Source organism: Nerophis lumbriciformis, linkage group LG09 (genome assembly GCF_033978685.3).
Source record: "Nerophis lumbriciformis linkage group LG09, RoL_Nlum_v2.1, whole genome shotgun sequence".
In the NCBI taxonomy this organism is placed as follows: Eukaryota; Metazoa; Chordata; class Actinopteri; order Syngnathiformes; family Syngnathidae; genus Nerophis; species Nerophis lumbriciformis.
In genome coordinates, this window is record NC_084556.2 from 47,241,962 (window position 1) to 47,267,097 (window position 25,136).

At 40.3% G+C, this 25,136-nt stretch overlaps 1 protein-coding gene across 2 annotated transcripts in view; it reads left to right on the forward strand.

The window, feature by feature from the left end:
- Positions 1 to 25,136, forward strand: part of mybbp1a (MYB binding protein (P160) 1a) — a 67,904-nt gene that overhangs the window by 2,942 nt on the left and 39,826 nt on the right. For both annotated transcript variants that reach the window (XM_061963047.2, XM_061963046.2), the window contains exons 2-9: positions 6,230 to 6,325; positions 6,388 to 6,471; positions 6,538 to 6,612; positions 13,620 to 13,727; positions 21,059 to 21,249; positions 21,318 to 21,485; positions 21,564 to 21,684; positions 24,806 to 25,113. In XM_061963047.2, coding sequence (XP_061819031.1) covers positions 6,230 to 6,325; positions 6,388 to 6,471; positions 6,538 to 6,612; positions 13,620 to 13,727; positions 21,059 to 21,249; positions 21,318 to 21,485; positions 21,564 to 21,684; positions 24,806 to 25,113 — 1,151 coding nt within the window. The remainder of the gene's footprint in view (positions 1 to 6,229; positions 6,326 to 6,387; positions 6,472 to 6,537; positions 6,613 to 13,619; positions 13,728 to 21,058; positions 21,250 to 21,317; positions 21,486 to 21,563; positions 21,685 to 24,805; positions 25,114 to 25,136) is intronic.

Genomic DNA, 25,136 nt, shown 5'->3' on the forward strand with positions numbered 1-25,136 from the left:
TGTTTTAAATGCACAAAATGGCGTGTTTAGGTAGAAATGTACTAGTAAAAACAGCGCATAGTTTTTTAATGCCATTTTTAGGTAGAAATTTACTTGTAAAAACAGCGCATAGTTTTTTAAATGCAAAAAATGGCGTTTTTTTTAATGCAAAAAATGGTGTGTTTAGGTAGAAATTTCTAGTAAAAACAGCGCACAGTTTTTTAAATGCAAAAATTGTTTTTAATGCAAAAATGACGTGTTTAGGTAGAAATTTACTAGTAAAAACAGTGCATAGAGTTTTTAAATGCAAAAAATGGCGTGTTTAGGTAGAAATTTACGAGTAAAAACAGCGCATAGTTTTTTAAATGCAAAAAATGGCATTTTTTAAATGCAAAAAATTGCTTTTTTAAATGCAAAAAATGGCGTGTTTGGGTAGAAATTTACTAGTAAAAACAGCGCATAGCTTTTTACTGCCATTTTTAGGTAAAATGTACTAGTAAAAACAGCTAGGGCTGCAGCTAACGATTATTTTTCTATCGATTAATCTATAGATTATTTTTTCGATTAATCGGTTAATCTATAGATTATTTTTTCGATTAATCTATAGATTATTTTTTCTTTTACCGATTTTTTTATTTATTTAAAATGAAGAGGAAAAAAATAAATGTAGGCCAGTTTTTTCAAAAGGCATGGCTTTTATTTACAAAAAAAAAAGTATGGCCACTAGTCAGTCAACATTGACAACAACATGACAAAATATTCTGTAACAATGTAAACATTTAAAACTTTTAACATTTAACAAAATTAAAAGTAGCTTATTTGCTTTTTAATGTGCAAATATAAAAGTAAACATCCAGTGCAAATCTTAATATTCTGGAATAGTATAAGCATTTCAAAAGTAAAAGTATTGCTTATTTTGCTTTAAAATGTGCAAAAATAAAGATAAACATCCAATACAAAAAAGTGCAAAACGGAAATATTCTGTAACAAGTGTAAACATTTCAACAAAAGTAAAAGTATTGCTTATTTGCTAAAATGTGCAAAAATAAAGCTAAACATCCAATACAAAAAAGTGTACAGTGTAAACATTTCAACAAAAGTAAAAGTATTGCTTATTTTGCTTAATAACACAACAATGATAGTATGATTAAAGTGAAAGTTAATTGTTGGTTTGTACATAGTATATGTAACTGTTAATGTTGTAAAAGGTATTTGCACAACTAATTAACGTTAGCGTTTGTGACACGTCTTGTGCCGTGGGGTTCTTTCAGGACCGACAGACTGAACGCCAGACGGCTTTGCCAGGTTTACAATCTTTTAATTTTACACAGTCTTTTCTCTTCCAACTGCGCGGATCGCGCACCTGGGCACGATTGCGGTGTCGCTCCCGGCGCGCCTCGCCGCTCGCTCGCCGCCGCCGCCTCTCCACAGCGTTAAAGAGGAGCGCGTCTTTGTAAACACTGAACAGGCACGCCAAACGCGCCTCTCAGAGCGAAACGGTGCTTTAGTTTATGAATTTACAACGCAGATACAAATGACACATTCATGTTTTTGTGTAATAATGACAACGTATACGCACGCGGACGATTGACTTGTTGATGGTGATGGCAAGAACGCTGTCGGGGGTTTTCTTTTCAAATGTTCGTTCATAGCCGTTGTGCTGCTATGATAGGCCATTTCCGCTCGACACAGTGTGCATACAACAACATTATTAGGCCGTTTATTGAAATACTCCCACACTTTTGACGACTTTTGGCGTGCTTTTTTCCCCTTGCTCGCATCGTCTGCTTTGCGCTCCGCCATGACAGTAAAGTAGTGTGACGTAAATATGCGACGCGCCGACGCACAAAAACGGCGTCGACGTATTTACGTAACCGATGACGTCGACGCGTCGTTTCAGCCTTAAAAACAGCGCATAGAGTTTTTAAATGCAAAAAATGGCGTGTTTAGGTAGAAATTTCTAGTAAAAACAGCGCATGCAGTTTTTTAAATGCAAAAAATTGCATGTTTAGGTAGAAATTTCTAGTAAAAACAGCGCAGTTTTTTAAAATGCAAAAATTGTGTTTTTTTAATGCAAAAAATGGCGTGTTTAGGTAGAAATTTACTAGTAAAACAGCGCATAGTTTTTTAAATGCAAAAAATGGCGTGTTTAGGTAGAAATTTCTAGTAAAAACAGCGCATAGTTTTTTAAATGCAAAAATTTTTGTTTTTTTTAAATGCAAAAAATGGTGTGTTTAGGTAGAAATTTACTCGTAGAAAAAGCGCATAGAGTTTTATTAAATGCAAAAAATGGCGTGTTTAGGTAGAAATTTACTAGTAAAAACAGTGCATAGTTTTTAATGCCATTTTTAGGTAGAAATTTACTAGTAAAAACAGCGCATAGAGTTTTATTAAATGCAAAAAATGGTGTGTTTAGGTAGAAATTTACTCGTAGAAACAGCGCATAGTTTTATTAAATGCAAAAAATGGCGTGTTTAGGTAGAAATTTACCAGTAAAAAGAGCGCATAGAGTTTTTTTAAATGCAAAAAATGGTGTGTTTAGGTAGAAATTTACTCGTAGAAACAGCGCATAGAGTTTTATTAAATGCAAAAAATGGTGTGTTTAGGTAGAAATTTACTAGTAAAAACAGTGCATAGAGTTTTTTAAATGCAAAAAAAGCGTGTTACGGTAGAAATTTACTAGTAAAAACAGCGCATAGTTTTTAATGCCATTTTTAGGTAGAAATTTACTAGTAAAAACAGCGCATAGAGTTTTATTAAATGCAAAAAATGGTGTGTTTAGGTAGAAATTTACTCGTAGAAACAGCGCATAGTTTTATTAAATGCAAAAAATGGCGTGTTTAGGTAGAAATTTACTAGTAAAAAGAGCGCATAGAGTTTTTTTAAATGCAAAAAATGGTGTGTTTAGGTAGAAATTTACTCGTAGAAACAGCGCATAGAGTTTTATTAAATGCAAAAAATGGCGTGTTTAGGTAGAAATTTACTAGTAAAAACAGCGCATAGAGTTTTTTAAATGCAAAAATGGCGTGTTTAGGTAGAAATTTACTAGTAAAAACCGCGCATAGTTTTTTAAATGCAAAAAATAGATTGGCTAATGATCACATAACAATCTGTTTAGCTAAATCACAATAACTTGCTTGGTCACTTGGAAATAAATAGCTATTGATCATTTGAAAACAATCTATATTTTTTTGTAGTTATGTAATGGCGCCAACAAACATTAGAAGCAACTCTCAGTACAACAAAGTACAGTTTTAACATTAACATCATGCCTGTATAGTGGGGCCGGGGTGTGTGTATCCCCGGGAACATCCTCTCACATGTGGCCCGTTAAGATTTTCAATCCGGTCCGATGGACGTTTTACATATTTTTTTTTTAGACCTTTAACATCAACATCATATTGTTAAAGTTAAAGTACCAATGATTGTCACACTCACACTAGGTGTGGTGAAATTTGTCCTCTGCATTTGACCATCCCCTTGTTCACCCCTTATGACACTTGTAGGTGTTTATTACACTTTGCATTAATATTTTGAATTTTGTTTTTTTTTACATTTTTGTTGTTTTGCTTGATTGTTAAACATACACAAGTATCGAGGAGCTGGTCTGAGAAGTAAAAGAGGAGTGACGTTCATATGTTGTTAATATTCAGTGTTTTATTGTTCATAGTTAATATTGTAAATCCCACTTTCTTAATTTTAATGTACATTTTGGGTGTCCAATTCAGTAAAAAAAATGTAAAATTCCATTCCGTTTTTTTGAGGTGGTCTGTGTTGCGTCGGACCAGTCTTCCTCTCAGGGAATACAAGTCACTGGTCAATCCCAAGTTCTTTCAGATGACATGTATGCAGAGTAAGAAGGACCATCAAGACAGAATAGGAATATTATCAAGTTTTACTAAAGCTTTAGGAGACCAGTCCTACAGTCCGTTAATAGCAGCATCTAGAAGCGGTCTGAAAATCAAACGGGAAGGGACAACTTATTGAATACGAAAACAGCCCCCACGCTACCCAGAAAGGAATACAGCCTCATTGTTCCAATACTGTTAAGGTAAAAAGGGAGTATGCTATACTCCCACATTCCAACCCCTTCAAGGTAAAGCACAGAGTTTACTTGCGGACTTAAGATACAAGCAAAAAGAGTACACATGGGAACATTTTACCTGCTTTAAACATGACTATGAATAAAGAAAGAACTCTTAAAAATATATGCATTCTCCACATATGTCATAACGTTTTTTGAATTCTATCGGACATTGTGACTTTTTAGTGTCCCTGAAAAAAAGGGACCCAAACACACATACTGTACAGCAGATTTTGGACATTTTGACTTTCGGTGTTAGTGTTCCAGAAAAAAAGGGACCTAAACACACATACTGTAAAGCAGATTTTTACAGCTAAAGGTGTACATATAATCTATACGCACATACACCTTGGCCCCCCCAGACACTTTTTTTTTCTCTCAATGTGGCCCCCGAGTCAAAAAATTTTCCCAGCTCTGCTCTGTCTTACTTCATTTTGATTAAAGGGGAACATTATCACAATTTCAGAATGGTTAAAAACCATTAAAAATCAGTTCCCAGTGGCTTATTATATTTTTCGAAGTTTTTTTCAAAATTTTACCCATCACGCAATATCCCTAAAAAAAGCTTCAAAGTGCCTGATTTTAACCACCCGTCCATTTTCCTGTGACGTCACATAGTGAAGCCAACACAAACAAACATGGCGGAAAGAACAGCAAGCTATAGCGACATTAGCTCGGATTCAAACTCGGATTTCAGCGGTTTAAGCAATTCAACAGATTACGCATGTATTGAAACGGATGGTTGTAGTGTGGAGGCAGGTAGCGAAAACGAAATCGAAGAAGAAACTGAAGCTATTGAGCCATATCGGTTTGAACCGTATGCAAGCGAAACCGACGAAAACGACACGACAGCGACACGGGAGAAAGCGAGGACGAATTCGGCGATCGCCTTCTAACCAACGATTGGTATGTGTTTGTTTGGCATTAAAGGAAACTAACAACTATGAACTAGGTTTACAGCATATGAAATACATTTGGCAACAATATGCACTTTGAGAGTGCAGACAGCCCAATTTTCATCAATTAATATATTCTGTAGACATACCCTCATGTCAGCAGGCCAGGGAAGCTAGGGTCGATATTCTTCTCTTGATCATCTTCGGGACGGTGTGAGCCAAGACATCCAGGGGGTTTAGCTCGCTCGTCTGCGGGAACAAACTGCCGCCATTGCTTGCCGTGCTACCGAGGTTCTTTGTCCCTGAATTGCTCACACACTCCGGCAGATTCAATGGGGGTCTGGCGGCAGATTTCTTTGACTTTATCGTTGGAAACGCATCTGCTTTGAGTGTCGCAGGATATCCACACATTCTTGCCATCTCTGTCGTAGCATAGCTTTCGTCGGTAAAGTGTGCGGAACAAACGTCCAATTTCTTGCCACTTTCGCATCTTTGGGCCACTGGTGCAACTTGAATCCGTCCCTGTTCGTGTTGTTACACCTTCCGACAACACACCGACGAGGCATGATGTCTCCAAGGTACGGAAAACAGTCGGAAAAACGGAAAAGACGTCATCGCTCCGAGAGCGAATAATAGAAAGGCGTTTAATTCGCCCAAATTCGCCCATTTAGAGTTCGGAAATCGGTTAAAAAAATATATGGTCTTTTTTCTGCAACATCAAGGTATATATTGACGCTTACATAGGTCTGGTGATAATGTTCCCCTTTAAACACAAGAAGCACATCTTGTTTCATAATTTTTTTTGTAGGTAAAGTGTTTTATATTTAAGTTAAAGGGGATGTTCGCAACTTGCTCACAGTCGCCAAATATAACAAGAACATCATCATTTGTTACCATTAGTAGTTTACCAGAGCACACTTGTTTTAAGACTGTCTTTCTTTTTCACATTTACAAAGTTTATGTAATGTCTTTTTTTTACCGGCCCAGATAAGATAATTGGTGTTTACATCGTCCACACACACACACACACACACACACACACACACACACACACACACACACACACACACACACACACACACACACACACACACACACACACCCACACACACACACACAGACACAGACACAGACACACACACACACATGCGGTTTAAGAGAAGCCGCAAAAAAATCGCTGATACTGATCCTCTTTCAAGGAACATCCGAGTCTTCTTGACAGTTTGCTATTAGCAAGAAGTCGCTGAAAAGAGGGCTGTGTTGTGCACAGGAGGATGAGTTGGAGTACGCCATCAAGAGGCTGGTGGACGGTCTGGCTCACACCCGGGAGACGGCGAGGCCCGGATTCAGCCTGGCTCTGGGTCAGGTGTGTGACCGTCGAACTCGCAAGCAGCTCGAATGGGAAATAATAAAGCACTTGTTTTCCAGCTCCTCGAATCTTTTGAGGACCTCCCTCTGCAGGATATCCTCCACCGGATCACCGACAAGCACGACTTGCAAACAGCCAAAAAGGTGAATAATATTTCGGTATTTTTCTTCTCCTTTGAAAAAGTGTAAACGTGTTGGCTTGTCTTTCAGAAATTGATCAGAAATGCTGCGTTCGGGAGCTTGTTTGGGGTCCTCGCTCTTCATCAGTCTGGTCGCCTCTGTAAAGTAAGTCTTAGTATGCCATGTTGATACTGTAGTACAGCTGTTCTCTAAAAGTTTTTACACCAAGTACTAGGGCTGCAACAACTAATCGATTAAAATCGATTATAAAAATAGTTGGCGATTAATTTAGTCATCGATTCGTTGGATCTATGCGCATGCGCAGAGGCTACTTTTTTTAATTTGTTTTATTTTTTTATAAACTATTATTTATGAACTGCAACATTTACAAAAAGCTGAGAAACAATCAAAATAAGTCTGGTGCCAGTATGCTGTTTTTTTTTCAATAAAATACTGGAAAGGATAGAAATGTAGTTTGTCTCTCTTTTATCCGATTATTAATCGATTAATCGAAGTAATAATCGACAGATTAATCGATTATAAAATTAGCCCTACCAAGTACCACCTCTGAAAACACTTGGCATCATTTATATGCAGTAGCGTAGTAGGCCTAATTATTCATTATAAACAAGGCGGAGGTTTTATTTAACAAGTACCGTATTTTCCGGACTATAAGGTGCACTTAAAATCCTTTTCCCCCCTCAAAACTCGACCGGGCGCCTTATAACCCGGTGCGCCGAATGTACGGAATAATTCTGGTTTTGCTTACCGACCTCAAAGCAATTTTATTTGGTATATAGTGTAATGATAAGTGTGACCAGTGGATGGCAGTCAAACATAAGAGATAAGTGTAGACTGCATTATGATGGTAATATGACTCAAGTAAACAACACCAACATTTTATATGTTCCATTGAAAATATAGAACATTACACATGGCGCTCAAAAATCTTCCATGGTTCTCGCCCGGAAAGCCATGGTTCTCGCCCGGAAAAGGGTGGAGTGCCATCTCCGGGTTGGGGAGGAGACCTTGCCCCAAGTGGAGGAGTTCAAGTACCTAGGAGTCTTGTTCACGAGTGAGGGAAAAGTGGATCGTGAGATCGGCAGCCGTATCGGTGCGGCATCTTCAGTAATGCGGACGCTGTATCGATCCGTTGTGGTGAAGAAGGAGCTGAGCCGGAAGGCAAAGCTCTCAATTTACCGGTCGATCTACGTTCCCATCCTCACCTATGGTCATGAGCTTTGGGTTATGACCGAAAGGACAAGATCACGGGTACAGGCGGCCGAAATTAGTTTCCTCCGCTGGGTGGCGGGGCTCTCCCTTAGAGATAGGGTGAGAAGCTCTGCCATCCGGGGGGAGCTCAAAGTAAAGCCACTGCTCCTCCACATGGAGAGGAGCCAGATGAGGTGGTTCGGGCATTTGGTCAGGATGCCACCCGAATGCTTCCCTCGGGAGGTGTTTAGGGCACGTCCAACCGGTAGGAGGCCACGGGGAAGACCCAGGACACGTTGGGAAGACTATGTCTCCCGGCTGGCCTGGGAACGCCTCGGGATCCCCCGGGAGGAGCTGGACGAAGTGGCTGGGGAGAGGGAAGTCTGGGCTTCCCTGCTTAGGCTGCTGCCCCCGCGACCTTACCTCGGATAAGCGGAAGAAGATGGATGGATGGCTCAAAAATCTATTAAAATGTTTTAGTACAACTTTGGTAAGCTATGAAGCCGCACCGCTTGGACTGTCGGCGCATTAAACATACGAGTATTATTATGGTGTGTGTATAAGGAAAGACATATATGGCATTTTATTTCTCAATATTATGCAAAAGCAACTTTTCTTACATTCTGGTACCTGCTGATCTGTATTTGGGATCTGTATAAATCCTGAAAAATTGCACGCATCCGCCGTTGTTGTCCGTGTCGACACCGTAGTTTATAAGCTTATTTTTCTCTATCTTCTTGTTATGGGACATTCATCCTCCGCTGTTGCCATTTCTAATATAAAGTAGTGTAAAGTTCTAACTTCTATCTGTATATCAATATAGTCTGCAAGGGATATGCAGTCTGTGAAGCACACATGATTTGTATGTGCTGCTGGTCCACTAATAGTACTAACCTTTAACAGTTAATTTTACTCATTTTCATTAATTACTAGTTTCTATGTAACTGTTTTGATTTTAGTTTTATTTCTTTTTTGTTCAAGAAATTTTTATTTATTTATTTATTTCAAATAAAGGACATTATCTTCACCAGACCAGGTTGTGAATGGAACTAGATTGTTTAAGGGGTTCTTAAAACCAGGTCCAGTCCAGATTATGTACACTCATAACCAGGGAACACAGTAACAGATTACATGTAATCTATAAACAAAATTACATTTTCAAAATATGCATTTGAGGACTTCCCATCTATTTTTATGTTTTTTGGCATCATTGCATGTTCTCCCCTTGAGTACGTGGGTTCCCTCCGGGTACTCCGGCTTCCTCCCACCTCCAAAGACAACTCTATTGGCAACACTAAATTGACCCTAGTGTGTGAATGTTGTCTGTCTATCTGTGTTGGCTCTGTGATGAGGTGGCGACTTGTCCAGAGTGTACACCGCCTTCCGCCCGAATGCAGCTGAGATAGGCACCAGCACCCCCCGCGACCCTAAAAAGGGACAAGCTGTAGAAAATGAATGGATGGATTATCGGTTTCAACCATATAACTTTCTAAAGTAAAAAAAAAAAAGCTGAATAAATGTTTTAAAGAAAATAATACTAAGTACCGTATTTTTCGGACTATAAGTCGCTCCGGAGTATACGTCGCACCGGCCGAAAATGCACAATAAAGAACAAAAAAACATATATACATCGCACTGGAGTATAAGTCGCACTTTTGGGGGAAATTTATTTGATAAAAGCCAACACCAAGAATAGACATTTGAAAGGCAATTTAAAATAAATAAAGAATAGTGAACAACAGGCTGAATAAGTGTACGTTATATGAGGCATAAATAACCAACTGGTATGTTAACGTAACATATTATGGTAAGAGTCATTCAAATAACTATAACATATAGAACATGCTATACGTTTACCAAACAATCTGTCACTCCCGATCGCTAAATCCCATGAAATCTTCCTCCTCGGTGTCGCTCCTGGTATGCGCCCCGCTAGCGTCCTTTCTTTCTGCTGCTCGATCGCCGTTTTCTGGTGCATATTTCACTATGTCCAGCTTGTAATCTGCGGTATATGATTTCCTTTTCAATGCCATTTTAGTTCAGTCCTTCTCAGTTTTTATAAGTTACCGCGATTGTTGATGTGATCTATTTTAATAGCTCCGTCAGTAGCGTATAGCATATAGCAGTTAGCATTCCAAAACCCACAATACACTTCTGCCATGACCCGCCCCCGCCGAATTCTAATTGGTTGGCGTGTGAGTGACGATTGCTGACGTGTGTGTGACGATTGCGGACATTTGCTTTGTCGCACACGCGAATGAGATAAATAATATTATTTGATATTTTACGGTAATATGTTAATAATTTCACACATAAGTCGCTCCGGAGTATACGTCGCACCCACGGCCAAACTATGAAAAAAACGTCGACTTATAGTCAGAAAAATACGGTAAATATCTATTTTTAACCTTAAAAATAAACCATTTTACGAGTACTATAGTTAAACCTACTCAGTGGCCTAGTGGTTAGAGTGTCCGCCCTGAGATCGGTAGGTTGTGAGTTCAAACCCCGGCCGAGTCATACCAAAGACTATAAAAATGGGACCCATTACCTCCCTGCTTGGCACTCAGCATCAAGGGTTGGAATCGGGGGTTAAATCACCAAAAATGATTCCCGGGCGCGGCACCGCTGCTGCCCACTGCTCCCCTCACCTCCCAGGGGGTGATCAAGGGGATGGGTCAAATGCAGAGGACAAATTTTACCACACCTAGTGTGTGTGTGACAATCGTTGGTACTTTAACTTTAAATTGACTAAATCATGACCGTCAATGAACTCTCCTAAAATAACAAAAACCACATCAAGCTTAATAAACAAACCAATCCTTTAAAAAAAATGTCAACTTCCACCCAAAAGGAAGACACAGTATGACTACCGTATTTTCCGCACTATAAGGCGCATCGGATTATAAGGCGCACCTTCAATGAATGGCATATTTCAAAACTTTGTTCATATATAAGGCGCACCGGATTATAAGGCGCACCTATGTCAACAAAACAGTCAGATAGGTCAGTCAAACTTTATTAATAGATAACAAACCAGCGTTCTGACAACTCCGTTCACTCCCAAAATGAATAAACAGCTGATTTACTCGTGTTACGTAAATCAAACGTGCAATCACAATATAGTAACACGTGAAATAGTGCAGAGCAATAACAATATATCAATAACTCAACGTTGCTCAAACGTTAATGTCACACAACACAACACACTAAATAAAAATGTAAAGCTCACTTTATGAAGTTATAGCTCATTCACAAATCCCTCGAATTCTTCCTCTTCAGTGTCCGAATTAAACAGTTGAGCGAATACGGCATCCAACATGGCCGGCTCCGTCTCGTCGAAGTCGTCAATAATGGAGTCAGTGTCGTTGCCGTTTATTAGTTCAGTGACAATTCCTGCCTTCCTGAAAGCTCGGACCACAGATGAGACTGAATCAGCCCAGGCATTTACGATCCACTGGCAGATAGTGGCGTATGTCGTCTGGCGCTGTCTCCCTGTCTTGGTGAACGTCACGTGTGTTCGCCTTCTGTCATCCACTGTTCCCACGCAGTTAGCAGTCTAGCTTCGAATGCCCTGTTGACACCAATATCTAGCGGCTGGAGGTCTTTTGTCAATCCACCCGGAATGACGGCGAGTATTGAATTAGTATTGAACACGCGCGTAAGCGTGTCTCTTAATGTGATGTTATGAGCTAGCAAATATAACAACTACACTACCCAGCATGCAACGATAGTGACGAGCATGCGCGGTAGCCCTGAGAAGCGTTGTTGTATGCTGTCAGTTAGAATGTGGTTATGAGCACGCTGTGAGTAAACGTTGAGAACTCAGTTAACACGCCTCGTCTGCATTATTTATAATTAGACAGACAACACACTTAATAGGAGCCATTTTGGGGTCTTTACATAAACACACAAATGGAAATGAAACGTCACATATCCCAGCATGCACCGCGCGCTTCTTCTTCTTCTACGGGGAAAAAAGATGGCGGCTGTTTACCGTAGTTGCGAGACCGAAACTTTATGAAAATTAATATTAGTATTAACCCATATATAAGGCGCACCGGATTATAAGGCGCACTGTCAGCTTTTGAGAAAATTTGTGGTTTTTAGGTGCGCCTTATAGTGCGGAAAATACGGTATACCAAAACAATTGCAGGATGGATTCAGACTCCACACACACACCCCTTGTTGCGACTTCCCAGGTCACTCACTCAAAGAAGTCAGACTGTGTCCAACCGGTCCAGTATTTTAATGTGTACCGTTGCATCTCTAATAAGCCCCTCTGCATTAAGATGGCAGCTTTTTCTGTTTTTCATGGATAAATGTTTCGATGTTATTTTGACGTCCTCATTTTGCTTCAGTGTGATGCAGACTAACAGTGCTTTGCTCCAACTGCTTCATCATGTTTGTCATGTTTTTCATGATTTCTTTCTTGAATTCAAGAAACATCATCCACTGTCGTTCACACTTAATTTCTTCTTTTTTTATGCTTTTAAAAACAAAGTTATGTCCATCTCTAGCTATAAGCTAATGCTCGCGAGTAAGATAGGCGGATCTTCATTGTGACTTTCACTACACCAGGGGTCGGCAACCTTTACCAGTCAAAGAGCCATTTTGACCAGTTTCACAAATTATAGAAAACAATGGGAGCCACAAACATTTTTTGAAATTTAAAATGAAATAACACTACATACAAAGTTTTTTTTTTTTTGCTTTGTGCTATGTATAAACCAGGGGTCTCAGACACGCTGCCCACACCTTAATATGGAATTTGAACGCTGGTGCGGCACGCGGGTTTTATATGAATGGCGCTTGTCATCGTCATTCGTGCCGTGATGGTACAGCAGATAGCGCCCACTACAACCAGCGTGCCTAATCAGCCACACGTTGTATAGGGCTTCCGCTTGCTCATGTAGGTGACAGCAAGGCATACTTGGTCAACAACCACACAGGTTACACTGACGGTGGCGGTATAAAAAAAACTTTAACACTCTTACTAATAATGCGCCACACTGTGAACCCACACCAAACACATTTCGGGAGAACATCTGCACCGTAACACAACATAAACACAACAGGACAAATACCCAGAATCCCATGCAGCCCTAACTCTTCCGGGATACATTATACACCCCCACTACCAAACCCCGCCCACCTCAACCTACGCACAGAGGGGGGGTGGAGGGGGTTGATGTGTGAGGGAGCAGGGTTGTGGTGGGGGCGGGGTTTGGTGGTAGCAGGGGTGTATAATGTAGCCCGGAAGAGTTAGGGCTGTATGGGATTCTGGGTATTTGTTCTTTTGTGTTTATGTTGTGTTAAAGTGCAGATGTTCTCCCGAAATGTGTTTGTCATTCTTGTTTGGTTTTGGTTCAAAGTGTGGCGCATTATTAGTAAGAGTGTTAAAGTTGTTTTATATGGCCACCGTCAGTGTAACCTGTGTGGCTGTTGACTAAGTATGCCTTGCTGTCACGTACGTGTGCAAGCAGAAGATGCATACTGCATAAGAAGTGGTTGGGCTGGCACTCTATTAATACAGATTGTAGAGGGCGCCAAATGCTGTACCATCATGGCATGCCCTTGTTATAACAGTAAGGGTGAAAATCGTTTTTTTTTTTTGCGAGAGGCACTGAAATCCGGAAGTCTCCCGGGAAAATCGGGGGGTTCGGCAAGTAAGCTGCTGAGCCGCATCAGAGTGATCAAAGAGCCGCATGCGACTCCGAAGCCGCGGGTTGCCGACCCCAGCACTACACCAACTAGTGGGGTGGGGATCACATCTCACGTGTTTGTTCACAACCGAAAGCATGACAATCAGCTGAGAGACAGCTCTTATGTCGAACACTATAAGCTTGAAATACTTTCCTGTCTTATGTCATGTCCACCCAGACTGAAAGAAAAATACTACATCATATTTTCTACCAAATGGAGATGGAACTAAGCTGTGACATGTTGTGTCCGTGCAGGAGCCGCTGGTGGTGTTGGGTTGTGTGCAGCTCCTGCAGAACCTCAGCCAGCACAGGCAACACGTGAAGGACCTGCCCAACAAGACCATGATGGACATCCTCACTGAGGTAACAACTTTACAACGCCAGTCATATCCTATATCATCAAAGCCCCTTTCTCTGGCACCATTGGAAGAGGTAGACCCACGCACACCGGCAAGCGTGGGACGTAACACAGTCATAGAATGACTGTTATGCCAGTGCTTCTTTTTTTTTCTCTCTAACATCTGTTTATTGATATATATATATACAGGTAAAAGCCAGTAAATTAGAATATTTTGAAAAACTTGATTTATTTCAGTAATTGCATTCAAAAGGTGTACCGTATTTTCCGCACTATAAGCCGCCCCGGGTTATTAGCCGCACCTTCAATGAATGGCATATTTCAAAACTTTGTCCACCTATAAGCCGCCCCGGACTATAAGCCGCGCCTACGCTGCGCTAAAGGGAATGTCAAAAAAACAGTCAGATAGGTCAGTCAAACTTTAATAATATATTAAAAACCAGCGTTCTAACAACTCTGTCCCAAAATGTACGCAAATGTGCAATCACAAACATAGTAAAATTCAAAATAGTGCAGAGCAATAGCAACATAATGTTGCTCGAACGTTAATGTCACAACACACAAAATAAACATAGCGCTCACCTTCTGAAGTTATTCTTCATTCGTAAATCCTTCGAATTCTTCGTCTTCGGTGTCCGAATTGAAAAGTTGGGCAAATGTGGGATCCAAAATGGCCGGTTCCGTCTCGTCGAAGTCATCGGAGTCAGTGTCACTGTTGTCCAGCAGTTGCTGTGAAATAGTGGTCTGTGTGCGGATGGAGAGATTGCGTCTTTTCATGAACCGGAAACACCAAGAAGCACCACCTTTAAAATCATCCAGGTGAAGTTCGCTTGCTAGCGTTGTTGCCTTCATTCGAATAGTGATGGTGCTGACACTTCTGCTTGCTGCTCTCTGCTCAACAACCCACTGTTCGAGTTTGTCCTCCAACAGTAGCCAAAACTCTGTTTTGTCTTCTTTACCTGGCGCAGGTCATCTTCTTGCTTCCTCCACCTACGCACCATTGATTCATTTATGTTATATTCTCTTGCTGCTGCTCTATTTCCGTGTTCTTCGGCATGACTTATTGCCTTAAGTTTAAATTCTGCGTTATACGCGTGTCGCTTAGTAGGAGCCATTTTGTGGTCTGGTCTTTACAGATGTAAACACACAAAGGAAATGAAACGAAAATCCGCGCGCTTCTTCTTCTTCCGGGGGCGGGTGGTTGATTACAGTAGAAGAAGAAGCGCTTCCTGTTCTATGGGGGCGGGTGCTTACCTTGGCGGTTGCTTGCGTAGAAGAAGAAGCGCTTCCTGTTCTACCGGGAAAAAAGATGGCGGCTGTTTACCGTAGTTTGCGAGATCGAAACTTTATGAAAATGAATCTTAATATTTATCCATATATAAAGCGCACCGGGTTAAAAGCCGCACTGTCAGCTTTTGAGTAAATTTGTGGTTTTTAGGTGCGGCTAATGGTGCGGAAAATACGGTAACTTGTACATTATATTTATTCATTGCACACAGACTGATGCATTCAAATGTTTATTTCATTTAATTTTGATGATTTGAAGTGGCAACAAATGAAAATCCAAAATTCCGTGTGTCACAAAATTAGAATATTACTTAAGGCTAATACAAAAAAGGGATTTTTAGAAATGTTGGCCAACTGAAAAGTATGAAAATGAAAAATATGAGCATGTACAATACTCAATACTTGGTTGGAGCTCCTTTTGCCTCAATTACTGCGTTAATGCGGCGTGGCATGGAGTCGATGAGTTTCTGGCACTGCTCAGGTGTTATGAGAGCCCAGGTTGCTCTGATAGTGGCCTTCAAATCTTCTGCGTTTTTGGGTCTGGCATTCTGCATCTTCCTTTTCACAATACCCCACAGATTTTCTATGGGGCTAAGGTCAGGGGAGTTGGCGGGCCAATTTAGAACAGAAATACCATGGTCCGTAAACCAGGCACGGGTAGATTTTGCGCTGTGTGCAGGCGCCAAGTCCTGTTGGAACTTGAAATCTCCATCTCCATAGAGCAGGTCAGCAGCAGGAAGCATGAAGTGCTCTAAAACTTGCTGGTAGACGGCTGCGTTGACCCTGGATCTCAGGAAACAGAGTGGACTGACACCAGCAGATGACATGGCACCCCAAACCATCACCCAACCATGCAAATTTTGCATTTCCTTTGGAAATCGAGGTCCCAGAGTCTGGAGGAAGACAGGAGAGGCACAGGATCCATGTTGCCTGAAGTCTAGTGTAAAGTTTCCACCATCAGTGATGGTTTGGGGTGCCATGTCATCTGCTGGTGTCGGTCCACTCTGTTTCCTGAGATCCAGGGTCAACGCAGCCGTCTACCAGCAAGTTTTAGAGCACTTTATGCTTCCTGCTGCTGACCTGCTCTATGGAGATGGAGATTTCAAGTTCCAACAGGACTTGGCGCCTGCACACAGCGCAAAATCTACACGTGCCTGGTTTACGGACCATGGTATTTCTGTTCTAAATTGGCCCGCCAACTCCCCTGACCTTAGCCCCATAGAAAATCTGTGGGGTATTGTGAAAAGGAAGATGCAGAATGCCAGACCCAAAAACGCAGAAGAGTTGAAGGCCACTATCAGAGCAACCTGGGCTCTCATAACACCTGAGCAGTGCCAGAAACTCATCGACTCCATGCCACGCCGCATTAACGCAGTAATTGAGGCAAAAGGAGCTCCAACCAAGTATTGAGTATTGTACATGCTCATATTTTTCATTTTCATACTTTTCAGTTGGCCAACATTTCTAAAAATCCCTTTTTTGTATTAGCCTTAAGTAATATTCTAATTTTGTGACACACGGAATTTTGGATTTTCATTTGTTGCCACTTCAAATCATCAAAATTAAATGAAATAAACATTTGAATGCATCAGTCTGTGTGCAATGAATACATATAATGTACAAGTTACACCTTTTGAATGCAATTACTGAAATAAATCAAGTTTTTCAAAATATTCTAATTTACTGGCTTTTACCTGTGTATATATATATATTTTTTCCAACTTTTTTTATTGGCATTTTCAAATAGACAGAAAAAAGTGCAAGTCAAAACAGTACAATTTTAAAGTCAGTAAATGATTCACACCCTTTCCCTTAAAACCCAAACCTCCCACCCCACTCAGGTCCCACTAACGAGGAACAAATGGCACAATTATGTAACAAGTAAGACGACAAAGACAGACACATTCTCACACACACACACACACACATACGAGGCCAGAGACAGACAGATATATATAAAAAATATATATATATAATAATAATAATAAAATAAAATAAAAATTAATAATAATAATATATAATAAAATAAAAATAGAATAAAATAATACTAATAAATAAAAGGGAGATTATTCCTCATCTGCGTCTGGGCATAGGTCAAGAGAGTTGACATACAGCAAAAAAGGGCTCCATGAGCTTTCAAATGCTTGAACCGAGCCTTTTAGCGAAAACCTACGTTTTTCCAGTTTTAGATTGTAGAGAACCTCTCTAATCCAACGGCCGTGTGATGGGGGGCGAGCCAGCTTCCAATCAAACAAGATCAATCGCCTGGCCAGCAGGGTCGTAAAAGCAACAGCGCGTTTTAGTGGTACCGCGCACCTGTTATCGGGGCATACGCCAATAATGGCTGATAATGGGTTTGGAGGAAAGTTTGACCGTATGCTTTTCCAATTGTGTCAAAAATGTCCTCCCAAAAGGAACATAGTTTAGAGCAGGACCAGAACATATGGACGTGATCAGCCGGAGATTGTTTGCATCTATTGCAGGTATTGCTAACAGTGGGGTAGATTTTGGATAGTTTTGAATTAGTGTAGTGAATTTTATGGATTACTTTGCATTGGATGAGACTGTGACGGGCACATATTGAGGAGGAGTGAACCAGTTTCAGGGCCGAGTTCCAGTGTTGATCGGATATGTTGGTATTAAGATCGCTCTCCCACGAGGCTCTTATCACTGATAGAGAGTTTGGAGCAACTGAACTTAAGGAGGTATATAACACGGAGATACATTTTTTATGATTAGGGCTCAAAGATAACAATGTATCTATAAGAGTTTCCGGAGGACGATTTGGAAAGTGTGGGAACTGCTTCTTTACGAAGTCCCTCGCCTGAAAGAAACGAAAAAGGTGGGAGTTCGGCAAATCGTATTTGGAAGAGAGTTCAGTGAAGGATGAGAACACTCCGTCTGCATAGAGGTCTTTCACAGTGGTGATACCATGATCGTGCCAAGTCATAAATGCGGGGTCAGTACGGGAAGGTTTAAATAATTGTTTTTTAAGTAGCGGGGTCAATATAGATGGGCCCTGAGAACCCAAGTGTTTTTTATTGATATATTTTTTTGACAAAATAGAAATACAACACAATATAAATCATATGTCCCCCCCCCCCCCCCCCAAAACTTTGTCCACCAATAAGCCGCCCCGTGTTGTAAGCCGCATCTAACTGCGCTAAAGGAATGTCAAAAAAACAGTCAGATAGGTCAGTCAAACTTTAATAATATATTAAAAACCAGCGTTCTAACAACTCTGTTCACTCCCAAAATGTACGCAAATGTGCAATCACAAACATACGTATATCAACATGGACAGAGCTGCGTGAAAAAAGCCACCCGGCCTCTTCGCGTAAACTTAAACTTACCTTAACCACTCGCTCATCTTTTCTTCATCCATCCCTTCGAGTTAGCTTTTATGATGACGCCGGCTGGAAAGGTCTCTTTTGGCAAGGTCTTCCTTTTGAATATCACCATGGGTGGAAGTTAGCATGGCAAGCTAGAACCACAGTGAAGGATGACTTCTCATTCCCTGTGGTGCGAATATTCACCGTACGTGCTCCCGTTCCACAGTGCGGTTCACAGGAATATCAGTTGCTGTGAAATACGGTAGTAATCCGTGTGCGGATGGAGAGATTGCGTCTTTTCATGAACCGGATCCTTGTCGCTTAGTAGGAGCCATTTTGTGGTCTTTACAGATGTAAACAGGAAATGAAACGTACGGTGATATCCGCGCGTTTTTTCTTCTTCTTCCGGGGGCGGGTGGTTGCTTACAGTAGAAGAAGAAGCGCTTCCTGTTCTATGGGGGCGGGTGCTTACCTTGGCGGTTGCTTGCGTAGAAGAAGAAGCGCTTCCTGTTCTACCGGGAAAAAAGATGGCGGCTGTTTACCTAAGTTGCGAGATCGAAACTTTATGAAAATGAATCTTAATATTTATCCATATATAAAGCGCACCGGGTTAAAAGCCGCACTGTCAGCTTTTGAGTAAATTTGTGGTTTTTAGGTGCGGCTAATGGTGCGGAAAATACGGTAGTATAGTACCGCAATACTAATGAATCATATTCGGTACAATACCGCCTCTGAAAAGTGCCGCAGTATTAACAGTCAGGTAAAGACAGTATTTTATTTTATAAAAAATAAATAATTTATGTCAACTGCTGTAAAGAAAAACTGTTTAAAAAAAAAAATATATATACCGTATTTTCCGCACCATAAGCCGCCCTGGGTTATAAGCCGCGCCTTCAATGAACAGCATATTTCAAAACTTTGTCCACCTATAAGCCGCCCCGTGTTATAAGCCGCATCTAACTGCGCTAAAGGGAATGTCAAAAAAACAGTCAGATAGGTCAGTCAAACTTTAATAATATATTAAAAACCAGCGTGATGTGGGCGCGCATGGAGTCGTATATCAACATGGACGGAGCTGCGTGAAAAAAGCCACCCGGCCTCTTCGCGTAAACTTCCCTTAACCACTCGCTCATCTTTTCTTCATCCATCCATCCCTTCGAGTTAGCTTTTATGATGACGCCGGCTGGAAAGGTCTCTTTTGGCAAGGTCTTCCTTTTGAATGTTACCATGGGTGGAAGTTTCTGGCCATTAGCATGGCAAGCTAGAACCACAGTGAAGGATGACTTCTCATTCCCTGTGGTGCGAATATTCACCGTACGTGCTCCCGTTGTATCCACAGTGCGGTTCACAGGAATATCAAAAGTCAGTGGAACCTCGTCCATGTTGATAATGTTCTCTGGCCGGATCTTTTTTTCAGCTATCTTGTTTTTACAATATGCACGGAAAGTAGCCAGCTTTTCTTGAAAGTCTTTAGGCAGTTGCTGTGAAATAGTAGTCCGTGTGCGGATGGAGAGATTGCGTCTTTTCATGAACCGGAAACCTGTCGCTTAGTAGGAGCCATTTTGTGGTCTTTACAGATGTAAACACACAAAGGAAATGAAACGTAATATCCGCGTGCTTCTTCTTCTTCTACGGGGGCGGGTGGTTGCTTACAGTAGAAGAAGAAGCACTTCCTCTTCTACGGGGAAAAAAGATGGCGGCTGTTTACCGTAGTTGCGAGACCGAAACTTTATGAAAATGAATCTTAATATTAATCCATATATAAAGCGCACCGGGTTATAAGCCGCACTGTCAGCTTTTGAGTAAATTTGTGGTTTTTAGGTGCGGCTAATAGTGCGGAAAATACGGTATCTATAGCAGGGGTGTCAAAAGTGTTCCCCGGAGGCCATTTGCGGCCCACAGCTAATGTTTTAAAGGCCCACGGCACATTCTAAAAACACTATTAAAATTAACAAAAACATAACAAAAGTGAAATAAAAAAGCTCAAAGGTTAAATGTAATTTAGAAAAAGTTGCAATGTTGACTAATAAAACAAAGCTGTTTTTTTTTTCTTTCAAACTGTCATTGCTCAAAACATAATATTGAATCAAAATCAATGTCATTATGAATTATTGACCTATCCAAGGTTCCGATTACTTCACATTAAATATTCCAGTAAGAAAAATATTTTTGGTGGAAGATTTTGCAAATTTGGTAAATAAATAACCCAAAAATTTGTATTATGTTGTTTTCTTACTGTACCGAAAATGAACTGAACCATGACCTCTAAACCGAGGTACGTACCGAACCGAAATTGTTGTGTACCGTTACACCCCTAATATTAAGTGTAGTTGTTGATGTTAAACAAAGTGATTGGCAAAACTGCTTGTCATTTTTATGTTGAGGCGGCAGGGGAAATGTCGGTAGCTGCATTGCTGAATGTAATTAATAAAGTAACTTGTAATCTAACTTAGTTACTTTTAAAATCAACTTATCAGTAAAGTAAAGGAGTAATCAGTAGTCATTAATCAGATTAGTTTTTCAAGGTAACTGTGGCAACACTGATTTTGATATGTTCCAGTTTCAAAAGCTGTACAATAATTGATTGGTTTTTTTTTAAGAAAAAACTGCTTACATGTCAGTTTTGTGTTTATTAGCATCACTGTTCTGGTTCCATTACACCTATATATTCCATGCTTAGCAGTAGCGTTGACCTGCTGCATGTGTGCTGCGTGCAGGTGCCCGAGAAGGTGTTTGAGGAGGTCCTGCTGAGCGCCCTGAAGACCGACCTGGAGTCGGCCTTCAAGACCCCGGAGCAGCTGCAGCTGCTGCTGGTGGCGCTGGAGCGCTTCCCACAAAGCCTCAAGCCCAAAAAGCTGAAAAAGCTGCTGGGCTCCTCCAACATCATCAACGACGACAACATCTCCAAGTAAGAAGAGGAAGAAGACTAGGGTCAGCCCTCTTGGTCCTTTCCATGACCAGGGTCTTCTCTTTCAGGCTGACGGAGGTTCTGAAGCTGTCTGTTCAGTACGTGAAGAAGGAGTGTGTCCTTCCCGCCGTCTTCATGGACCTGCTCAAGCTCTCCCTGAGGGAAAATAGCTTCCAGCTCTTCTGGAATGGAGCCATCGTGGAGGGAATGTTGTGGCAGCCGCCAGGACCCGCACAGTGAGTGCCAATGGATTATTGATTGATTGATTAAACGTCCATAGAGGCATGTCTCAGCATTGTGTGTTTGGTGAGCAGCTACATCAGCTTCCGCCTGTTGGGCAGCGCTCTGCCGCTGCTGTCGCTGGACCAGCTCAAAGAGGTGCTGTCTGGGAAGGTGATGAAGCAATACGGCGAGCACTTGGTGGCATCTGCTCAGGTCAGTTTGCATTGATGCTAACGCTAATGAACGTTTTCAGGTCAGTTCACATTTTAATATTTACATCTCATGCTACATCGCTAACTCTAATGAACGTTTGCAGGTCAGTTTACATTTTAATATTTACATCTGTGCTACATCGCTAACTCTAATGGGGCGGTAATAGCTCGGCTGGTAGAGCGGCCGGGCCAGCAACTTGAGGGTTCCAGGTTCGATCCCCTCTTCCGCCATCCTAGTCCTTGCCGTTGTGTCCTTGGGCAAGACACTTTACCCACCTGCTCCCAGTGCCACCCACACTGGTTTAAATGTAACTTAGATATTGGGTTTCACAATGTAAAGCGCTTTGAGTCGCTTGAGAAAATGCGCTATATAAATGTAATTCACTTCACTTCACTAATGAACGTTTTCAGGTATGTTTACATTTTAATATTTACATCTGTGCTACATAGCTAACTCTAATGAATGTTTGCAGGTCAGTTTACATTTTAATATTTACATCTGTGCTACATCGCTAATGCTAATGAACGTTTACAGGTCTGTTTACATTTTAATATTTACATCGATGCTACATCGCTAACGCTAATGAGCGTTTGCATGCCAGTTTACTACTATGCTACATTTGTAACACTAAAGATCATTTTTAGGTCAGTTTACATCCTAATATTTACATTTATGCTACATCACTAACCCTAATAAACATTTTCAGGTTAGTTTACATCCCAGTATTGTAATCTTTGCTACATTATTAACATTAATGAATGTGTTCAGGTCAGATTACGTTTTAATATACACATCTATACTACATAGCTAATGCCAATGAATGTTTTCAGGTCAGTTTTCGTTCCAATATTGAAATATATGCTACATTGCTAACGCTAATGAGCATTTTTGGGTCAGTTAACGTTTTAATATTTACATCTATGCTACATAGCTAATAGTGGGGGTAGAAATAATCGATTTTTAGATGCATAGCAATTTAGGACATGGATGATTATAGAATCCATTAGTAAACGTCAATAATCTATTTATTTATTGTAAATAAAGTAATGCAGACCGTTCTAAAATTTAGCTGATGGCAGCTCCTTTATTATCGGGATCTTACGGTCCAGTTTTGCACACATTTTCATTGGTTTAATAAATGTCGGAATTATTTTAACTGTTTCTTATTCCAAATGAATTGTTTTTTGTAAAGTTCCAAGTAGGGCTGCAACAACTAATCGATTAAAATCGATTATAAAAATAGTTGGCGATTAATTTACTTATTTTATTTATTTATTTATTATTATTATTTTTTTTAAATAAACCTTTATTTATAAACTGCAACATTTACAAACAGCTGAGAAACAATAATCAAAATAAGTATGGTGCCAGTATGCTGTTTTTCCCCCCATAAAATACTGGAAAGGATAGAAATGTAGTTTGTCTCTTTTATCCGATTATTAATCGATTAATCGAAGTAATAATCTACAGATTTATCGATTATCTAATTAGTTGTTAGTTGCAGCCCTAGTTCCAAGTAATAAACACTTATTTAATGAAACGGAAATAAATGTAAAACCAATATTTACATCTATGCTACATAGCTAACGCTAATGAACAGTTTCAGGTCAGTCTACGTTCCAATATTCATATCTATGCGATATCACTAACGTTAATGAACGTTTTTAGGTCAGTTTTAATTTTAATATTTACATCTATGCTACAACGCTAACGCTAAAGAACATTTTCATTTAAATTTACTACCTGATGTCTACATTTATGCTACATTGTTAACACTGTCAAGTTGGTTTGCGTCCCAATATTTACATCTATGCTAAATCGCGAATTAAGGTTTTTCTATGCTACATTGCTAACGCTAATAAACGTTTTCACGTCCGTTTACGTTCCAATATTTATATTTATGCTCCATTGCTAATGCAAATAAATATTTGCAGGTCAGTTTAGATCCATGCTACATTGTTAACGCTAATTAACGTTTTCAGGTCAGTTTACGTTCCAATATTTAAATCTATGCTACATCTCAAACGCTAATGAATGTTTTCAGGTCAGTTTACATTTTAATATTTGCATCTGTGCTACATAGCTAACGAAAAAGAACATTTGCAGGTCAGATTACGTCCCGATATTTACATCTTTGCTACATCCCTGGTGCTAATGAACGTGGCTGGGCTTCTTCTTCCTGTCCTGTGACGTCATTTGTTGCTAGGCAGTGTTCACTTCAAAAGTTCGCCAATGAAAGCGCTGTGAGAAAAGTATTGATAATAACAATTGATTACACGTGTTCTCACGCTATTTGAAGAAATACATATTTCAAATTTATTTTATTTTTTTTACACTTTACAATTTAAATATTATAGGTTTCTTATTAGATGTTACTTTTTACTACGTTATCAAAAAAATGTACATTACTTCTAAATCATCAAGTCAAATTTTCCTATTGTGGATAAAATATGAAATATTTCAATACTTAATGTTAAACATTGGTATTTTTTTAATATTTTCATTGATGATGTTAAACATTAATATTTATATTTAAAGTACCGTATTTTTCGGAGTATAAGTCGCTCCGGAGTATAAGTCGCACCGGCCGAAAATGCATAATAAAGAAGGAAAAAAACATATATAAGTCGCTCTGGAGTATAAGTCACATTTTTTGGGGAAATTTATTTGATAAAACCCAACAGCAAGAATAGACATTTGAAAGGCAATCTAAGATAAATAAAGAATAGTGAACAACAGGCTGAATAAGTGTACGTTATATGAGGCATAAATAACCAACTGAGAACGTGCCTGGTATGTTAACGTAACATATTATGGTAAGAGTCATTCAAATAACTATAACATATAGAACATGCTATACGTTTACCAAACAATCTGTCACTCCTAATCGCTAAATCCCATGAAATCTTTTACGTCTAGTTTCTTACGTGAATGAGATAAATAATATTTTTTGATATTTTATGGTAATTTGTTAATAATTTCAGACTTAAGTCGCTCCTGAGTATAAGTCGCACCCCCGGCCAAACTATGAAAAAAACTGCGACATATAGTCTGAAAAATACGGTACTGGTAAAAAAGAAAAAAAAGATAAACATGAGTATTACAATTTTGTCCGTTGCAGAAACAAGAGCGCTTTAAGTTGGCGCCAGAGATGGACACGTACGTGTCAGACTTCCTGCAGGGCTGCGAGGACGCCGACAAGCAGATGGCGGTGATGGTGGCCTTCTCCTCGCTCGCCCACCGGGGCTCGCCCGTGGTGCCGTGCGTGTGGCGCGTGGTCCAGCACCTGCAGCCGCCGGCGCTGCGGAGCTACGTGGCGTGGCTGAAGAGCAACTTCCTGCACCCGGGGATGGAGCAGCTGCTGCACTTGAGCGTCCGCAAGCAGAAGAAGGAGCAGAAGAAGGCGCGCTGGCAGGAAGAGCAGGATCGGTAAAGCCTCGCCAGCAAACACC